General features: G+C 46.3%; 1 protein-coding gene and 1 non-coding gene across 3 annotated transcripts; one reads left to right on the top strand and one right to left on the bottom strand.

Annotated features, from left to right (window-relative positions):
- Window positions 1-733: 733 nt before the first annotated feature.
- Window positions 734-15539, bottom strand: Taf12 (TATA-box binding protein associated factor 12). Of its 2 annotated transcripts, XM_006975582.4 has the most exons (7): window positions 15385-15490; window positions 8231-8315; window positions 7285-7536; window positions 5086-5163; window positions 4260-4374; window positions 1965-2053; window positions 734-1178 (listed from the first exon to the last, which is right to left on the bottom strand). In XM_006975582.4, the coding sequence occupies exons 2-7, from the start codon at window positions 8300-8302 to the stop codon at window positions 1143-1145; spliced, it is 642 nt and encodes a 213-aa protein (XP_006975644.1). In that variant the 5' UTR covers window positions 8303-8315; window positions 15385-15490; the 3' UTR covers window positions 734-1142. The 2 variants fall into 2 exon arrangements, with proteins under 2 accessions (XP_006975644.1, XP_006975645.1); XM_006975583.4 differs by lacking the exon at window positions 8231-8315 and having other exon boundaries at window positions 15385-15539.
- A 5225-nt stretch (window positions 15540-20764) lies between these two features.
- On the top strand, window positions 20765-20898 carry LOC121827763 (U11 spliceosomal RNA). Its single transcript, XR_006070064.1, has one exon. It is a non-coding gene; the product is annotated as a U11 spliceosomal RNA (small nuclear RNA).
- The last annotated feature ends 203 nt before the right edge of the window (window positions 20899-21101 follow it).

Below are 21101 nucleotides of genomic sequence, written 5' to 3'. Positions count from 1 at the left end.
TCCCATCTTGGACCAAGCCTCAGGAGGAAGAGGACCAAAGCAGGGACCAAAGGCAGATGTGCCTGTGCCCTGGCCCCTGGGCAGAAGGGCAGCCATCCTCCCCGGAGCCCATGGACCCTTCACAATCCACAAGGACTGTGCTGGGCATGGGTCAGAATGATGCCCTGGAAGAACACTCTGTGGTCTAGACAGGGCCTGCTTTCCTCTGGTGACAGAATCCCAGCAACAAGACTTGCCCCAAAGCTATTCACATCCTTCCTCAGTGCCAAGGATGAATATGATCTTTCATAAAGTTCCAGAAAAGGTCCAAAAGGGCTCTAGAAAGCCAGGTATGATGATGTACACCTGTAATCTCAGCACACTGAGAGTTGGAGGCAGGAGGGCAAGTTCAAGGATAGCCTCAGCAATATATCAAGTTTGAAGCCAGCCTGGGCTACACAAGAGCCTGACTCAAAACACAAAAAAAAAAAAAAAAAAAAAAAAAAAAAAGAAGTCCCAGGGACACTGACATTATCAGAACTAGAATGCTTGTTTATTTGGGGGCTAGTTCACCCTGTCCTGTGGCAGAGAACCTGAACTCCAGCTCCGACTGCTGGTCGTTCCTCTGGAGTAAAACTGAAAACCCCGGTAACTGTAGGGATGGGGCCTGTGCTGCCACCCGCTGACGGCAGCGCTCGCTCCGGCCTTGCTGGTCCTCCCTGGCATTTCAAAGGCTCTCAGCTAGGCACCTGTGTCTCCATTAATAAGTTCTTTATTCTGGAAAAGCAAATCAAGTTCATATTCATAGAAACACTGACATTACAAAGTACGGAGACAGGGGCGGAGGCGACAGACCCTCTCCAAACCTGCTAACACTGTCTCCCCAACACGAGCACACACTCTGCCTACAGTCAGTCGTTTACAGATAAACCACAGGGCAAGTCTCCTCCTTTGAGATGGCAGGGAAAGGGACCAGAAGTTGGGGTAGGAGGCTTTATTCTTTTGGCAGATCTTCTCAGTCATTATAGATATTGCTGCACTGTTAATAAAAAATATATGCTTCTCTGTAAAGCATTAAAAAAAAAATCCAAGGATGAGATGGCTGAGGTCTCAGCTCAAGTATCTCCAAACACACGTCGTCCATTCCCTGACTGTCCCCTGTGTTATTTCTTGGTTGTTTTCCGGATCAATGCCATTCTCTGAAAGGGAGAGAAATAACAGTTAACAGGCTCTGAGTCAAGAGCTTTCTGGAATATCCATATACTGCTCACAAGTAGCACGGTCTGCATCACAGGAGTAGCATGCAGGGTGAAGACAGTCACAGAGGCCACTGGGCCCATTTCACAGACTGAGAGACTGCACTGGCCAGCTGCACCTGCCATATTCACATGAAGCTCCCTTTCCCTGGAATAAGGCGAATTCTATAGAGCAGGCTGGAACTCAGAGATCTGTCTGACTCCATAGGGCTGAGATTACAGGCATGCACAACCATAAGAATCAGGGCAGCCAGTTAGATTACAACAGAGAGGATGCCAGGCTTTTCAAGATGAGGCCAGTGCCCCGGTTGAACTAAAGACAAGGGATCCCTGGTTCTCTATCAGAAATGATGTCAAGAAGGGCAGAGGACAGCTGCTAACACGGGACCCAACCCAGAATATTGGGCAGAACAGCCTGGGTACCTCTCAGCACAAGCCTGGCATACTTCTTTCTCTGACCTGGTGGTGTATGGTATTCAAACGGGCTTTCACTGAGGTGTGGGAGCAGGTGGGCACGCCCACAGAAGCCCTGGAAACCTGTCAGGGCTGAGGGGAAAACTGAAAGGCCCGTGTAGCAGCCCAGCACCAGGGGAGCCGTCACTGTGCTGCCTCTGACCGCTGCTGCAGGGAAGCCGACTGCACAGGGACAGACAGACTCCTGGACCACAGCTGTGTGTCCCCCTCCCAGGTGCAGTCAGGGACCAGCCCTGGCTGTCCCGGGTTCCTCACCTGTTTGTGAGCTTCTGTGGTGCAAGCTTTTTTGTAGGGTCGGATTTCCTCAGAGCCAAATCCTGGGATCCACATGTTCCACTGGCGCTCTGCAAGGAAGACAGGAGCAGAGCTGAGGCTCCGGCTAGAAGGCAGTGTGGCTGCAGGCAGGGGGCAGAGGCAGCCCTGGGCACCCACTGGACAGCACATAGCTTCTGCAAGGTTTCCTTACTGGGCTTAGTGCCCTGGGCAAACACTCTACCACTGAGCTATACCCCCCCCAAGTCCTTGAACCCTTTTAATGTCAACTTTTTAAAATTTTATTTATTAAGATTTATTTATTTTATGTGCATAGGTGTTTTGCCTGCATGTATGTATGTGCCATGTGCAAGCTTGTATACAAGGAGGCCAGAAGGGGGTGCTGGAGTTGAAGATAGTTAGGAGGCACCATGTAGGCTCTGGGAGCCCAGTCAGAGTCCTCAGGAACAGTGTCTAGTGCTCCTAACCATCTCTCTAGCATCTGTTTTTATTTATTTATTTATTTATTTATTTATTTATTTATTTATTTATTTATTTTTTTGAGGCAAAGTTTGATATGCACCCTAGACTAGAACTGAACTCACAGTGATCTGCCTGTGCCAGTCTCTTTTCTTGGGGGGGGGGGCATTCTTTTTTTTTTTTTTTTTTGGTGGGGGGCGTTCAAGACAGGGTTTATCTGTGTAGCCCTGGCTGTCCTTGAATTCTGTAGCCAGGCTGGCATGGAACTCAGAGATCCGCCTGCCTCTGCCTCCTGAGTGCTGGGACTAAAGGCGTGCACCACCACAGCCCGGCCCTGTGCTAGCCTTTAAGTGCTGGAATTATGAGCCCAAGACACCACACTGCTACTGGTTATCTTACTCCTTATGTTTTTAAATTAATTTTTTTATTGCCTTTTATCTATTTTATTTTTAGTCAGGCATGGTTACACATGATTTTAGTCCCAGCACTAGGAAGGCAGAGGCAGGTGGATCTCTGTGAGCTCCAGGCCAGCCAGGGCTACAAGGTAAGACCCTTCCTAAAAAAGAAAAAAGGGTGTGTGTGTGCGCGCGCGCGTGCAAGCACACACGCACGCGCGCACACACACACACACACACACACACACACACACACACACACACACAAAGTCACATTCAGAAGGATTTACACAGATACTATTATTCCTTTATGAATTTTACCCTATCTCCATATTTAGTAACAACATGAGATTACTTTAAAATAGAAAAATAGTCATTAAGTACAGTATGACAGGCATAACCATCTGGTTCCTAGTTTATCCCTAGCTGTATACACATGGCTCTTTATACTCCATTAGTGTCCCCATAGCACAGAAAACAGGATTTCTTTCATAAAATGATTCTTACTCTGAACAGACCAACTACTTAAAACACACTGAAGTTGTGTGTTACATATGCATGTATGTGTGTGTGTGCACAAGTGTACGCGCCCCTGTGTATCTGGGGGCCAGAGGACATCTGGTGTCCTCCTTTATAACTCTTCACCTTCTCCCGAGACCATATGTCACTGAACCTGGGACACACTCTTTTCTAGCAAGACTGGTAGTCAGCAGCCCCAGCCATCCTCCTGTCTGTCTGACTCCATAGGCTGAGATTACAGGCATATGTGGGTGCTGGGGACCCACATCAGACCATCATTCATCCATAGCAAGTGCTCCTAACCACCGAGCCATCTCCTTGGGCCCCAAAAATTTAGTGACCTTATCATTATATATATATGTGTGTCTACACACACACACACACACACACACACACACACACACACACACACACACACACACACACACAGTCCTGGATCTCACTCTGTAGACCAGACTGGCCTTGAACTCACAGAGATCTGCCTGGCTCTGCCTCCCCAGTGCTGGAATTACAGGCATGCACCACCACCGCCTGGCATCATTATATGTTACATTTAATGCATATAAATATTATGTGATTAACTCATGTTTAGCTGTAGAATATGCTATTTTTTTCCAGTTTATGAACATAATATGTAATTCTCACAGTTACTTGCAAAGAAGACATTTCAATCCTCACTTTATGAATAGGGAGACAGACTCTCAGAAATCAAACAGAAAGGATAAAGTGGTCCAGAGGCATCCCCTACCACAAAGGCTTCCTTTCCTATATTAGGCCCTGCTTCTGAGTGGTAAATCCTAGGCCTAAAGGTCTGGTCCAAGCATGAGGGTTTCTCTGACATCTGCCCAGACAGTCCTCACAGACTAGTCATGGAGATACTTCAAGGAGAAATGAGGCCACATACCTAGATGCAGCTGGACATCTTTCACCTCTAGGGTGCTAGACTTGCGATGCCGAGCAAGCTGGCAGGCCGCGGTCACCACACTCTCGATGAAATCATCGGCGATCTGCAGCAACATCTGGAGAGGGAAAGTGGGGAGAGTAACCATGCCACTGGCAGGGCAGCCTCCTGTTTTGGGACAACTGTATGCTTCTGCATCACATGTTTAGTAGACAGGGTTTCTCTCTGTAGCCCTGGCTGTCCTGGAACTCACTCTGTAGACCAGGCTAGCCTCGAACTCACAGAGATCCGCCTGCCTCTGCCTCCCAAGTGCTAGGATTAAAGGTATGCACCACCACCACCACCACCACCACCACCACCACCCAGCTTTGTCCCTAATCTTTAAAGGAAGACACTGAGACTAAGACCAACCTGCTCATGGCTGTGCAACCAGATTGTGCAGGAGAGATGGGATTCAGCCTTCAGGGTGAAGTTCTAATCCTGAAGTCTTTTTATTTTTATCTATTACTTAAAACCTCTCTCTCTCTCTCTCTCTCTCTCTCTCTAGTATATATGGATGTTTTCTCTCTCTCTCTCTCTCTCTATAGTATGTATGGATGTTTTGCCTACATGTACATCTGTGCCTGGTGCCTGTGGAGGCTAGAAGGTGTCAGACCTCCTCAAGCTAGAGTTACAGACAGCTGTGAGCTGCCATGTGGTGCTGGGAATTGAACTTGGGTTCTCTGGAAAAGCAGCCAGTGCTCTTAACCACTGAGCCATCTCCCCAGCCCCACGGTCTCCACTCTTAACTAGCATGCTGTATCATCTTTGGTACCCAAATCCACCTTACCTCCTCCACATCTTCATCCAGCTGCTCATTAGGATCCACTTCTCTGACTAAGTCTTGTAATTTCTTCTTGGTCAATACCTAAAGTGGATTTGGGGAAGAGTTTTCATAAGTATTGACCTCACTACCCCCCAAAGACAGGCTGTCAAATTGTTGAGTTCAGTTCTAGCTCCCAGACAACCCTACCTGGTGGTGGTACAACTGCCAAAGTATACTCAAGGGAAAGAGGCAGGGGCAGTTCAGAAGGGAAAAAGGGAGAGTAGTTTGGAGTTGAGGTCGGCATCTAATTGCCAGACAGTTTATTCAATCTTATCTTTCTCACTCTTCTTCCCTGCTCTGCATCTCAGAGCAGCCTGCATTCTCTGGTCACCAGACACTGTATCCTTTGGATCTGCTGCCTTTAGACATGTCCTTTCTTCTTCCTAAATGCTCAGGTCATGGTTCTCCTTTCTGAGGGGACTCCTAGTCCACCCAGGTAAAAGGACCCACGCCCCTCTTCGGCTCTTCTGTCCTCTGTGCATCCTCTGGCACTGTGCAGATTTGTAAACCTGCCCATATCTGCTTTAAAAGGCTAACAGGTTGAGACAGGTGTGGCCCACATCTTTAATCCCAGCACTTGGGAGACAGAGGCAGACAGATTCTGAGTTCAAGGTCTACAGAATGAGTTCTAGGACAGCCAGAGCTACACAGAGAAACATCCCCACCCAAGAAAAAAAGGTTGCCGGGCGATGGTGAGTTCAAGGCCAGCCTGGTCTACAGAATGAATTCCAGGCAGGCTCCAAAGCTATACAGAGAAACGCTGTCTCCAAAAACAAACAAATAAAACAAAGGACGCAAAACACAATACCCAACAAGTAAAGTGAAACAAGTACCTGTGCTTTTGTGTCCTCCTACCCCTTTTTGTGAGACAGAGCATCACTATGTAGACCAGGCTGTCCTGGAACTCACTATGTAGACCAGGCTGCCTCTGCCTCCCAAGTGCTGGGATTAATGGCTTCTCTTTACAGTTATTTAGGGGTGAGTGTGTGTGTGTGTGTGTGCAATTGACAGCATACATACATGGAAGTATGTTTTGTAGCAGAGGATGAGGACCTGCTGATCTTCCTCTTACCACCTCCCAAGTGCTGGGATCAAAGGTGTGAGCCATCTTGCTCTTCTATAGTGGCCTCCATAGTCAACACAGGCTAGGGTCTGTTCAGCCAACTCTTCCACAAGCAGCTCAGCTAGTCCTTCCCTTGAATGTCTCCTCATCCACCCTATTCAGCCTACAAGATCCTAGGCACAGGATTTTCCTTCTTTCCTTTTTTGTCTTTCTTTTGGTTTATCGAGACAGTGTTTCCTGTGCAGCCCTGGCTGTCCTGGAACTCACTCTGTAGACCAGGCTGGCCTCAAACTCACAGATCTGCCTGCCTCTGCCTCCCAGCTTTATATTTCTTTTCTTGTTGCTCTGGAAGGTGGGATCAGGGTCATAGGTACAAAGAGGGGAACAGATTTCAGAATCACTGCAGAAATTAATGGCAGCAGTAAGATAAACTACAAGAAGGAACAACTGAACACTCTTATTTTAGGAATAAGGAGCCCATGTATTATACAGATAACTCAAAATATCTGCCATTGCTGAGTGTAGTGGCTCGCTTACGCCTGTAATCCCAACCCTTGGGAGGAGGAGGCAAGAAGACTGCCCAGGACTTTGATGCTGCCTGGGGCTACATCTTTGAGTCCCAGTTAGCCTGGGCTATACTAAACACTAGCTCAACAAAATAAGACCAAAACCCCAGCCACCTGCCCTATGAAAGTTTATTACATGTGTTTATATGGATATACACACACACACAGAATCATATATAACAGAGTAAAAATTGATATTGTAGACAATTCAATAAAAATGCTATTCCAGAGGGGAAAGACCTTTTTCTTTATTTTATTCTATATTTTGTTTGTTTATTTGTTTTTGTTTTTTTGAGACAGGGTTTCTCTATGTAGTTCTGGCTGTCCTAGAACTCACTCTGTAGACCAGACTGGCTTGAAATCACAGAGATCCACCAACCTCTGCCTGCCAAGTGCTGGGATTAAACTCATCACTGCCTGGCTTGGGAAAGACCTTTTTCAATAGAGAGAAAGAACACCTGTTATGTCCACCCCTGTACAGATTACAGGTCCAAATGAGAGAGAAGGGCTGTAGAGAAGGAAGCTAAGAGGTACCTGATTGTTTTCAGGGCTAAGACGACCGCCTGTCCCAGGAGTGCCTGGTATCTTTACCACAGTGGTGCTATTGGCCATGGAGCCTTGTGGAGGGGTGCTGGCTGGCTCTGGTTTTATAGATGAGAAATTGGAGAGGTTGATTAGGGCTGAGGGGCCAAACTGATTCATAATCTGCCGAGCTTTGGACTTCAGCTCATAGAGTTTATCAAGATCCTGCTTCTTTTTGGAGCTGTGAGGACCAAGGCCAATCAGCTGGAGAGGGAAACAGAGACATCAGAATTACTCCAGGACGCCTGCAGTAATGGTGTTTTCACAGATCTGTCATTGAGTCTTCAGTGCATTCCCGGAGGGCAATTACTTGATTTTGACATTGAAATGGAAGGAATGAAGAATGTTCATTGCTCTCACTTGGTTTTAGAAACCATCTTGTCTCCAAAATCTAAATGAAATACTTCACAAAATTGAATAAGGAAAAAAGTAAATGAAACGAGGAATCTTATTTACAAAAATAAGCAAGACATTTTTGAGGAATTCATACAAGCAGACACACCACTAAGTACTTACATGCATCATTTTTTAAGTATGAAATAATGTTAAATTCAAATAAATAGCACAATCACATATTTAAAGCTCAGTCACAAAGCTTAAGAAAATCATTAGTTCATTTTCAAAACATGTTGAAGCATTTCAAAACATGCTTTAGTCCAAGGTAGGGCTCTGCCCAGTAAACACAACTTCTAGCAACTGTTAAAAGCTCTGCTTTACCATAGAAAGCTTTTTTCCCTTTGTGTTTTAGTGATCTCCAAGACATGCTGAGACTGTCACCTAAAGCAGCTGCGGGTCCTAAATCTCAGAGCCCTGGGGTTGACTCTGTGAACATGGCTGTGGTGTCAAGACCAGAAGCACATTCACCAAGTTCTGCCCACAGTGGCCTCAGTTTACTTACTGCTATCTGAGTGTCTAGATCTTTAATGACATCAGCAACAGCTGTAAGCCCGGAGTAATGAGAGGCAGCCATTTTCAAAAGCTACCTGTAAATAAATAACTAGCATCAAGTACCACCCCCAGCTACAGAAGTATTCCACTTGTGTGGTATGGGGCAACTTCATCAACCAGGATCCAGCTGAAGATGCAACTCGGTGCTAGAGTTTGCCTAGTATGTGTGAGGCCCTGGGCTTCGGACTACATCAGTACAGTACTGTCAAGTCAGGGTGGCAAACCAGCGGTGGTGGTCCACGCCTTTAATCTCAGCACTTGGGCAGCAGAGGCAGGTGGATCTCTGTGAGTTTGAAGACATCCTGGTCTACAAAGTGAGTTCCAGGACACCCAGAACTGCTATACAGAGAAAATCTGTCTCCAAAAACAAAACAAAACAAGAAAAAAAAAGAAAGCTCTGCCTCTCCTGTTCTCTACCTCCACTCATCCCACAAGCAAATGCACTCAAAACATGTCTGCAGCTGGGTGGTGACCAAACTCACTCTATTGACCAGCACATATTGACCAGGCTGCAGAGATCCAAGTGCTAGGATTAAAGGTGTGGGTTGGTGGTGGCGCAAGCCTTTAATCCCGGCACTCAGGAGGCAGAGCCAGGCGGATCTCTGTGAGTTCAAGGCCAGCCTGGTCTCCAAAGGGAATTCCAGGAAAGGTGCAAAGCTACACAGAGAAACCCTGTCTTGAAAAACAAAAATAAATAAATAAAAATAAAATAAAAAGGATTAAAGGTGTGCTTCATCATACCCAGTAGCAAAAATCAGTATATTAAAAAGTTTTGTCCATCTTGGTATTAACTCAATATGCTACCCATGTATTATAACCATTATCTTTCTGTTTTATTTCTTATTTTTGGTTATTGTTGTTGGTTTTTAGATAGGGTCTCATTATGTACCCCAGGTTGCCCTGGAATTTACTGTGGGACAACTGAACTCATGGACCATCTTCCTTTAGATTCCCAAATGCTGGCATTACAGGCCAGCACCACCAGACCAAGCTCTTTTCTGAGACGAGTCTTGTTACAGACCCTTGGTTAGCTCAGCACTTGAGCTAACCTGAGCTAGTAGTCTAAACTGGCTTTGAATTTGGGGTGATTCTCCTGCCTCACCCCTCCCCACTCCAAGTGCTGAGATTACAGATGTGGACCATCATGCCTGTGTGGTGATATATTGTGCATCCCAATAAAGCTTAGTTGAAAGATCAGAGAAACAGTACAAGCCAGCCACCTCCTTACCTCTAGGAAATCCTCAAGTCTCAAGAAAGTGAATTCCTGTTTCCTCAGGCCTTGTATACCTCTCTCTGCCCAGACATCACTTTTTGGGATTAAAGGTGCAAGCCACCACTGCCTGGCCTCTATGTCTAATCTAGTGGCTGGCTCTGTCCTCTTATTCTCCAGATAAGCTTTATTGGAGTATACAATATATCACATGCCTGACTTCTGTAATTGTTTTTACAACTACAGAATTTTCTATTGTATTTATTTCTTTTTGTTTTTGTTTGTTTGTTTGTTTGTTTGTTTTTCGAGACAGGGTTTCTCTGTGTAGCTTTGCGCCTTTCCTGGAACTCACTTGGTTGCCCAGGCTGGCCTCGAACTCACAGAGATCTGTTTGGCTCTGCCTCCCGAGTGCTGGGATTAAAGGCGTGTGCCACCACCACCCGGCTCTTTTGTTATGTTTTATCATAGTGAATATCGAGGTCTGAGGACAACTTGGAGTTTGTTCTCTCATTTCACCATGTTGGTCAAACTCAAGTAAGGTTACGATTGGCAGCAAGCACTTTTTGTTGTTGTTGTTTTGTTTTTGGATTTTTTGTTTTGTTTTGTTTTTTGTTTTTCGAGACAGGGTTTCTCTGTGTAGCTTTGGAGCCTGTCCTGGATCTCGCTCTATAGACCAGGCTGGCCTCAAACTCACAGAGATTTACCTGCTTCTGTCTCCCGAGTGCTGGGATTAAAGGCGTGCGCCACCACCGCATGCAGCACACACTCCCTGAGGCATCTCACTGTCCCTAATATGGGAGTTGTTTTTGAGGGTTTTTTATTTTTTTGTTTGTTTGTTTTTAAGGAAGAGACTGGATATTTAAATCAGGGTAGGATATTTTGCCTAGTATGTATGAGGCTATGGGTTTGATCTTCTGCACAGGGATGGATGGAGAGAGGAAGATGCTTACAATCCCAGCTACTTGGAAAAGCACGCAGTAACATCACTTGGGCCCAGCTGTCCTACAATGTGTCTGGGCCACATTGTAAGAGCCCATCTCAAAGAATAAAAATAAATACCTGGGCATGAGGGTGAATGTCTATAATCCCAGCACTTTTGAGGTAGTGGCAGGAAGAAGTTCAAGGTAGTATTGAGCTACATAGTCAGGTCAAGGCTAGCCTAGGCTACATGAGACAGTGTGAAAACAAAAGGACCAAGAAAATAACAAAGAGAAGAATGAATTGAAAAATGGTAACAGCACTGACATGCCTTTAATCCCAGCACTTGGGAGGCAGACGCAGGCAGATCTCTATATGAATTCAAGGCCAGCCTGGTCTACAGATGGAGTTCCAGGAAAGCCACGGCTGTTACAGAAAAAAACCCTGTCTCAGGGGGAAAAAGGGGGGGGGGGATGATAACAACAAATAGTCTGCAGGAGTCTTGTAGAAGGCACCTGGAAACCCAAGTCAGGTGAGCTAGGTGCCACCCTTGACCCTGGTTCTACATCTGTTTTAGCAGCTGAACCAGGGCAAATTCTAAAGTCCCTTCAAGCTTCAACAATGGAGTCCATATGTGAGTGCTTCAGAATGTATTCTCTCTACCACACCCATTGGACAGTGCAGAACAAAAGTTGCTGATGTTGAGTTAGCAATGCATCGGTTGGTAGATTGCTTGCCTAGCATACGTGAGGCCCTGGGTTGGATACCCAGTACCACATAGACTTGGTATAGTAGCATAAGCCTGTAATTCCCAGCCCTCACAGGATCAGGAATTCAGTCATCTGAGGCTACATAGAGTTTGAGGCCAGACTGGGCTAGTGACCCTGTCTCAGAAAACAAGATTGCAGGGGGGCTGGAGAGGTGGCTCAGTGATTCATAACCACCTAAAACTCCCAGTACCAGGGGGATCTGACTCTTCTGATCTCTAGAGGCACCTGCACTCACCCCCCCAACACACAATTCAAATAAAAAAGAAAATAAAATTGAACTATTTTGTAAATACAGGTAAGAATCCCAACTCATCCAAAAAAAAAAATGTCACTAATTAAATTACTTATTATTATTATTAAATTAATAAGCTGGGCATTGTAGTGCATACCTGTAGCCCCAGCATTCAGGAATCTAAGGCAAAAAGATTGATTGAATATAACTTTGAGGCTAACCTGAGTTATACAAAGAGATCCTCTCTCTCTCTTTTTTTTTTTTTTGAGACAGGGTTTCTCTGTGTAGCTTTGTGCCTTTCCTGGAACTCGCTTTGGAGACCAGGCTGGCCTTGAACTCACAGAGATCTGCCTGCCTCTGCCTCCCGAGTGCTGGGAGTAAAGGCGTGCGCCACCACCGCCCGGCTGAGAGATCCTCTCTTAAAAAGACAAGCCAACCCCCATTATACTTAACAAGATGGTGATATGGGCTTGCTTTCTCTCATAATGTGATATAAATAAATTCTGATCACTTTATACAAGCATTTGAAAATAGTACCAGGAGCTGGAGAGATGAGTCAGTGGTTAACAGCACTTGTTGCTGCACAGAGACACCCTGTCTCAAAAAAGGGGGGGGGGGGCCGCGGCGCACTGAGACAGAACACGCATACACATAAAAAAAAATAAGCATCTAGGTGTGGTAGTGAATTCCTTTACTCCCAGCATTTAGGAGGTGGATCTCTGAGTTAGAGGCCAGCCTGATCTTCACAGAGTTCCAGGACTGCCAGGACTTGGAGATACCCTGTCTCAATACCCCTTTCCCAATAATGAAAAAATAAATATATAAGTAAATCTTTAAAGAAAAAAAAATAGTGCCAGGAGCGTTGACTTCCCAAATCCTCTCTCTGCTTTGTGGGTCTTTCTCTGTGGGCCTGGTGTGTGTCTCCTTGATGTTAATGAAAGCCTTAAAAAAATAATAGGACCTAAGCCCAGCAGTCAGGAGGCAAAGGCAGACAGATCTCTGAGTCTGCCTGGTCTACAAAGTGAATTTCAAAACAGCAAGGATAAAACAGAGAAATCCTCCTGTCTTGGAAAAAAAAAAGTATCAGCTAAGCTACTGAGAAAATAATACCTTCAAGTATGTTAATCTAATTTTCTTTTTCTTAAAAAAAAAAAAAAGAAAAACAAAAAATAGACCCACCACTCAATGGTGGCCCACGCCATTAGTCTCAGCAACCAGGAGGCAGAGGCAGTGGATCTCTGTGAGTTCCAATACAGCCAGGGCTACACAGAGAAACCCTGTCTCGAAAAACCAAAACAAACCAACCAACAAACCAAAAAACCCAAACCTTGTTTTCCTTTATTCATTTATTTAGTGTGTCTGTGCATATGTGGTCAGAGGATAATTCTAAGAGTTGGTTTACTCCTTCTATTTTGCAGGACTCAGGGATCAGCCTTGGTGGCAATCACCTTTATATCTCAAGTAATTTTTTCTTTTGAGACACAGTCTCATGTTGACATTGAACTCTGGATTTTCCTGCCTCCACCTCCAAAACAATGGGATTGCAGGCAAGCACCATGACACCTGGCTATGTTAGCCTAAGTGTCCACAAGATCTAGTGCATGCTAGCAATTAACTGGAAAGTTAATCTGATGTACCCCTGATTTTCAAAAAATTAAACACATCTTACTCTATTGTACCGAAAGAATCTATAAATGTTCCTTTTCTTTTTTCTACCTTGAATGTCTATGCTTCTGTGAAAATACAGGAATTAGATCTCAACTACTACACTACAGAAGTCTCTTAGAAGTTACAGTCTTTGAAATTAAAAACAGGGCCAGGCGGTGGTGGCGCACGCCTTTAATCCCAGCACTTGGGAGGCAGAGGCAGGCGGATCTCTGTGAGTTCGAGGCCAGCAGCCTGGGCTACCAACTGAGTCCCAGGAAAGGCGCAAAGCTACACAGAGAAACCCTGTCTCGAAAAACCCAAAAAAAAAAAAAAAAGAAAAAAAAAAAGAAATTAAAAACAGTTAAGAAGGAGATGAGGAAGCTAGGTGTGGTGGTGCTGCCTATAACCCCAACACTCAGGAGGCAGAGGCAGGTGGATCTCTTGCATTTGAGGCCAGCCTGGTCTACATAGCAATTTCCAGGCTAGGGGGAGCTAAATGGTTGGGGAAGGAGGAGCGAAGGAGGAGAGGCGTGCTTTCTTTCATTCAGTGGCAGGCTCTGTATACCTATTCTATTTATTTTGTTGACATTCAAACTAGACATGGAAGGAAATACACTTAGAAAAGTTAAAGGAGTTTTAGAGGCACATCTGGGACTAAATCACTCACTCCTATGTCATTAAGGCCAAGTTCTTAGTCTCTTTGGACACACTCACATGTACAATAGAGCTAACAATACTTAATATGGAGCTGTGATAAGGAAGTGATGGAATACTGGCAAGTGCTTCAATTGCTGGGCGGTGATGCACACCTTTAATCGCAGCACTCGGGAGGCAGAGGCAGGCAGATCTCTGCGAGTTCGAGGCCAGCCTGGTCTACAGAGTGAGATCCAGGACAGCCAGGGCTACACAGAGAAACTCAAACAAAACAAGTGCTCAGGTTGTGCCTGATTCATCTGAGGAGGTTTTAGTCACGGATATTATGAAGGGAAAGGGCTGGGTCCACGGCAGTCTTCTAAGAATGTTCCTGCGAAAAATACAGGCCACACTTATTTGTGACTTTCTCAAACAACTTACTGAAAAATGAATAAGATGCATTTCACTTAAAGGTTGGCTTAGAGGTTCGCTCACTTCCTCACTTGTGACATTTACTGTATCTTATGTCGATGCCATTAATAGTAATCAAAGTATTAGAATCTGCAAAAATGCTCCTTCTGAGTTTGAGGGTAGAGATTCTAAAAGCATTTATTCAAGTAATTTGAACCAAGCATCTCTTAATTGCTGCACATGTAAGAGTACTAAATAACCTAAGAATTGGCTCACCATGACCCTAATCCTTCTTTGGACCCTCCTTTCCTTTTAAAGAATTCAAAGTGGTCTTTTGCTGCCCTTCCGTCTATGACAGTTTGCTTGTGGTACAGGGATCTGTGCCCAATAGGGCTGAATGGAATGGGGCTTAAGGCACTTATCAAGTATAGAACTGAATTCAAACTGCTTCCAACTTCACATCCAGTTTACAATAGTGAAGAAGAAAAACGAAGATGTTTCATATGGGTTTTCTAGATTGACTATCTGCCACAAGAAAAGCCTAACTGCAAAAAGCCAAATAGGCAGCGCCAAGAAGTCTTCCCCCGAATATACCTTTTATCACTCTGGGTACAGAGAACAGATCGCTGAATCTTTTCAAACCTCTTTCCCTTAGGGGCTGATTTCCCAGCCACGACCCCCTTAGATCCTCCACTTTTAAGAGCTCGGGTCCTCACAGCCCTGTCCCTTCAGGAACTCTTAGTCCGAAAGCCCCGATTCCGTCCCAAAGTAGACCCAGTCCTCACTGCCCGTTTCTATTCCCTCCCAAATTCAAGTCTTCTCTGCTCGCTTCTGTCTCTTCGGTTCCTAAGCCTTTGCTGCCCCTGTTTCTGAATCCTTAGGAGCTGGGACTTTGCTCTCCCGCTTCTGTCTCGGAGGAGCCCGAGACCATTCGCTGCTCCACTTTTACCTCTCTGGAGCCCGTGTCTTCAAACCCCGTTTCGACCCTACCCTCGCCTCCTAGAAAGTACGATCCTCACCATCCTGTCCCTCTCAAACGGCTTTCCCTCGGATGCCGCAGAACTCACAAACGTCCTCGTTCCCTAAGTCTCGTTCAGAGCCCGAGTCCCCAACAGCCGCTGCTTCTGCGAGCCCGAACCCCTCAAGCCCCGTCCCAAGAGCTTGGCTCCTCACAGCCCCGTCTCTTCCACAACCTAGTTCTTCCAGCACTGACCCGCTGTGGGTCTGGGTCCTGACGCCCTCCTCCCGCCCTTCGTGCTCGACTGCCAGGGCCCAAGACTCACAGGCTGCTCGGCTAACTCCCCATGATATGCGGAGACTGCCCCAGTGAAGCTTTCGTCTCAGCAGCCGGTCCGACTGCGCGGCCCTCCCCAAGCACTTCCGGCACCGCTCCCCGCCTCCAACCCGGAAACGCGCGGCTCTTCCGGCCGCCGGGCGCGCGCCTTGCCTTGCGCAGGCGCAGACTTCACTTCGACACGTGGTTGAGCTGTGAGGCTGGCGCTGGATTTAGCTAGCTGGTCGTGCCGTCTGCTGCGTGCGGCTGCTTGCTGGCGTGGGCGAGCTCTGCGTCTCCTACCTCGGCGTGAATCCCTGCCCTAGCTGTTTCTTTCCGGCTCCTATCTTTCACTTGCGCGACCGGTAATCGACGGCCTCGGATGGCTTCCAAGTCGCCATTTTTGGTTGGTGCCTTTGTCGTGCTGTGATGATGGGACCGCAATTCCGTCTAGGTACCAGCCTTGCGACTCCCAACAGGGGAGTTGGCAGCACGAGAACTTGGGGACTAGAAAGGCTGGTTGTGCCCGTTAAGTTGTAGTTTAATAACGATGAGCGAGAGCTAACTGTTTAAGTTCCTCTTTGCAGTATGTCATGTAATCGTGGAGGAAACCTGCGTGAATTTTACCAAGATTCTACCCAGGAGACGCACGGTTTCAACTTGAATTGAGAATTCTCACTCCAAAGCCTGGACTGGTCCTGTAACAACTGTTAAGCTCTGAGCTTTGAGGTTATTTTTAATCCATTAAATGCTTGGTGACAATTTTTTTTTTATCCTATTCCAAATATGCTAGGCATGTAAGCAACACGGGGTTTCAGCATCTGGCAGGGTTCTCAGTAAAATGGAGACCCCCACAAACAAATGTATAGAAGACATCTCAGAGCTGTCAACATCCCCGTCCGCAGGAATCAGGAAGATCTTCCCAGATTGGTTCCCTGTCTTGACCTTTTCATCCTTATTTTACCAGTCTCATCCAAAGTGCTGGATGCAAGGGCTTAGTTACGATTAAGGGGCAAACTATCTGTAGCTTTCTTTCTTTTTTTTTTTTTTTAAATTTTGTATGTATGAGTGTTTTGTCCGCATTTATAATGTATGTGCATACCTAGTGCACAAAGAGGTCAGAAGAGGGTAGCCGAAGCCTTGGAATTGAAGTTATAGATGGTTGTGAGCCACCCTGTGGCTGCTGAGATTGAATCCCCGGAACCTCTGCAGGAGCAAGTGCTCCGAACCATTAAGCCATTTCTCCAGCCCTACCCCTATTTTTCTGTCATAGTCTTTCGAGTTTGGCACACCAGTTTTTGTCGTTGAATTTCTGCATTTACTAAACCCCCCCCCCTTTTTTTTTTTTTCTGTGTGCCGGGTACATACTGTTGGGTAAGACAGACACCCTTGTCCTTAAGAGTTTACAGGCAAGTGCACAAAAGGTAAGGATATCAATAAGTTAATGCTTATCTGAAGCGAGGCGGTGGTGGCCCACGCCTTTAATCCCAGCACTCAGGAGGCAGACACAGGTGGATCTGAGTTCGAGGCCAGCCTGGTCTACAGAGCGAGATCCAGGACAGGCACCAAAAGTACACAGAGAAGTCCCCCCCTCCAAAAAAATAATAATAATAAAAAAAAAACTTACCTGAGTGATGGAGGTTTAACTCATCACCTGAGTGATGAGTTAAGAGAGCTTACAGACTAACCAAAGCGGTTGAAGCTTCACAGGTGACAGCGAGAGAGGTTGAAGAGGTAGGAGGAATCATTTTAGGCCACACCTTGTACAAAATGGTAGACGTTTGGGATTTAATTCAGTGTGCAGTGGAAAGGCACAAACCGAGGAGTGAGGTGGTAATTTATGTCTTCAGAAACTTGTGGTGCCGTGTGTTAGCACATGCCTTTGATCCCAGCACTCAGGGAGCAGAGGCAGGTGAATCTTTCTGAGTTTGAGGTCACCCTGGTCTACTTACGGAGTTCCAGGCTTGCCAGGGCTACACAGTAAGACCATGTGTCAATTAAGAGGTGTGAGGACACATGAACACTTGGGTTATAGAAGGATTCCTTGAGGGACACTTGATAGTGCCCACTAGTTTCAACTACCTCTTCCTTTTGCAGTGTGAGAGCTGTTATTTATGAATCTCTCTCTCTCTCTCTCTTTTAGATTCCACTTCATAAAGGGCAGGGAACTATACGTTATTAAAATATATCAAAGTACAAGGTCCAAAAGTCTGGTTTTGGTTGTTTGTTTCAAAACTAAGCATACACCATTGTGCCGAGCTTCTGTGCCGTTCCTGTGAGGATGGTGAGGGTGGGGAATGGCTCACTAGGTGGGCAAAAGACTCGGCAGACATAAGGACCTGCACTCCACCCCAGCGTCCTCAGACAGCTGCGCCAGACTGCTCCCTGTGTGCTCTGAGCTCTGAGGAGGTGAGAACAGGAGCATTCCTGGGGCTTGTGGTCAATCTACATGAATTGAGGATGGTTAGGTGAGAGACCCTGCCTCAAAAAATGAAATGATTGGGGGAAAATCTGACATGGACCCCTGGCCTATACAAACAGTACACTGAGCATTACTGGGACTTACAGTAACCCGATCGCTGTGGCTACTGGATTCAGAGTTAGAGGGTTGCAGAGACCTGCCCAACAGTGAGAGCCTTTTTTTTTTTTTGTCTTTTTTTCTTTTTTCTTTTTTTTTTTTGTCTTTTTTCTTTTCTTTCTTTCTTTCTTTCTTTCTTTCTTTTTTTTTTTGTCTTCCTTAAAAAGCACTCTGGAGGCTGAAGCAGCAGCCACAATGAGACACTTTTAAGAGCAGACATAACATCCACCCTTCTTCCCAAAGTCCCAAAGGCAAACCAAACTGAGGCGTGATTCCACCAAAGTTCACTCTGGGCAGCCAATTAGTTTATTAATTTATTGGGCTTCTTTACAGAGTAGGTGAGGGGTTAGCAACAGGGGTGTGGGTATTTTTGTCCCCCAGAAGTCATACCTTAACATCTTGACTCAGCAGGGATAACGGCTCTCCTATAGTGCATGGATGAGCCCCTCCCTAGTGGTCCTTGGCCTGTGTACTGTCACCTTTGCTGGACACCACATGCAATTAAGGAAGAACTGCATGTGACGGGTGGTTCTTGAGCAACCCAACCCTCTCCTTGAGGGGGTGTTAATTAACTGGTATGATCTTTAGCAAGTGGGCTCAGCTGAACACCCCAAGATGGTGATTAATGGGCTTGGGGTCTAGTCATGAGCAACACCCTGTCTCAGAAATAAGTAGATTAAAACTCATCAGTCATTTTTGGGGTGCTTTGTCTTTTGACACGGGTTCCCCATGTAACCTAGGCTTACTTGGAACTGCTGCAGCTTCCCATGCGGGATTAAGTGCACCCCTAAACTGGGCCCAAAGGTTTTAAGTTTTTGTTTTTGGTTTTTTGAGGCAGGGTTTCTCTGTGTAGCTTTGCACCTTTCCTGGATCTCACTCTGTAGACCAGGCTGGCCTCGAACTCACAAAGATCCACCTGGCTCTGCCTCCCGAGTGCTGGGATTAAAGGTGTGTGCCACCACCGCCCGGCTTGTTTTTTTTTTTTTTTTTTTTTTTTAAGATAGGTAGGGTGTCTTGTAGCCCAGGCTGGCTTGGAACTCATTACTCCAGCCTAGCTAGAATTCCCTATAATGCTCCTGTTTCTGTCTCCTGGGTAACACGAATATTAGATGATCTTTTAATAAAAAACCCAGAGCCAGATATTGGGGCGAAAGCTGAAAGACCAGAGAAATAGAACAAGCCACAGCCAACCTCATCTCTTCAACTCCTCACCTGATTCTGTGTCCACGAATCCTCAGACTGCAAGCTGCATCCTCACCCCGAGGGTCTCAGTTGAACTGCTTTAGTTCCTGTCTCCTCACGCCTTATATACCATTCTCCACCCAGCCATCACTTCCTGGGAATAAAGGCACGGGTGTGTGCTTCCCAAGCAAAGGCATGAGATCTCATGTTGGGATTAAAGGCCTGTGCCACCACTGCCTGACTCTGTTCTCAGTGTGGCCTTGAACTCACAAAGATTCAGAAGAATCCCTGCCTCCCAAGTGATAGGATTAAGGGTGTGTGCCACCATTGTCTGGCCTCTATGTCTAATCTGGCGCTGTCCTCTGATTCCCAGATAAGTTTATTATTGTACACAATATACTAGGGTACACAATATATCATCAGACTCTTGAGTGCAGGAATTACAGGAATAAGGCACCAGGCAAATTTTTTGGGGGGTGGGGTTTGTGGGGGAGTTGGTTTGGTTTGGTTTTTTTGAGGCAGGGTTTCTCTGCAACAGTCCTGGCTATCCTGGAACTCACTCTGTAGACCAGGCTGGATTCGAACTTACTGAGATCCACCCACCTCTGCGTCCCAAGAGCTGGAATCAAAGGCGTGCGCCCCCAACGCCCTGCCCAACTTCTCTTTTAAAAAATCTATCAGAGCCGGTGGTGCACGCCTTTAATCCCAACACTTGGGAAGCAGAGGCAGGTGGGTCCCTGTGAGTTCGAGGCCTGCCTAGGCTACAGAGTGAGTTCCAGGAAAGGTGCAAAGCTCCACAGAGAAATCCTGTCTCAAAAAACCAAATATATGTTTGGTATATATGAACCGGGTGTGGTGGCACATGCCTTTAATCCTGGCATTCGGGATACAGGAGCTGGCAGATGGCTGTGCTCAGCCTGGTCTACAAAGCTTGTTCCAGGACAGCTAGGGTTACACAGAGAAACCTGTACCGAAAAACGGGGTGGGGATGGAGTGGGCGTGTTTGTGTGTGTGTGTGTGTGTGTGTGTGTGTGTGTGTGTGTGTGTGTGTGTGTGTGTGTGTGTGTGTGTGTACATATATATAAGGGTTGGCTTTGCTTATCCCTCCCTATCACCTAGAATGGTGATAGGTCCTAGATGTTCCAGTTGCTCCGTTTTTGCTTTGACAGTCTCTGGTTCCTCCTGTGCGTCTCTGTGTGTGGTCCAGGGTGGACGGTTACGAGTAGCACTAGACTGCATATTTTCAGTTTTGATAGGTTGGGGCTCAGTGCTCCCCAGTAAATTACCCACAGTCTCCTAGCGCTAGGCTTCCCTGGGCGGATCGTCCCACCGTGAGCTGGAAGCCGCTGTTGGCCGCAGCGCCGCCTACCTTTCCCTCCGCGCTCGCCAGCGCCATCCCGGCAAGCACTGCTCTTATTTGCATAATCACTCACGACCTTACCTTTACTTCGATTCAAAAATCTAAAAACAACAGTTCTCTTGTGAAGGCTTCCCTCTGCCTCAGAAGAGTCCAGAGTTTTTGTCGCTAGCCTCAGCAATATAAAATTGAAAGTCGGCTGGACTTCATTTTCACCTTTACTAAAAGATGGGTGGACCGACAGTGCCACCCTGCTCCTGGGAGCGCCCAGGCAAAAAGGGCTTCTGTCGTGAGTGGCACACGTAGGGCAACTCGATTGCTCTGCGTGCGGAATCGACATCAAGAGATTTCGGAAGCATAATTTTTTGGTACTTGGGCAGCTGGTGATCGTTGGTCCCGGCGCCTGCACCTTCAGTGGGGAAATAACAGACTTTTTTTGTCTCCCAAGTGTTTTTTGTTTTTTTTTGCAGCTTTTTGTGTTTACACGTTTCTCTGTAGGGAGGCGTCCTTTTTTTACCAAGAGCTCAAGAGACTATGTATTCTGACATGTTGCCCCGCTCTCACTAGAGACTAATATTAACCATGACTTTTATCAAATTTGTGAAGACAA

The sequence above is a fragment of the Peromyscus maniculatus genome, chromosome 2, assembly GCF_049852395.1.
Source record: "Peromyscus maniculatus bairdii isolate BWxNUB_F1_BW_parent chromosome 2, HU_Pman_BW_mat_3.1, whole genome shotgun sequence".
NCBI lineage: Eukaryota > Metazoa > Chordata > Mammalia > Rodentia > Cricetidae > Peromyscus > Peromyscus maniculatus.
This window is presented reverse-complemented; position numbering and strand designations above follow the sequence as displayed.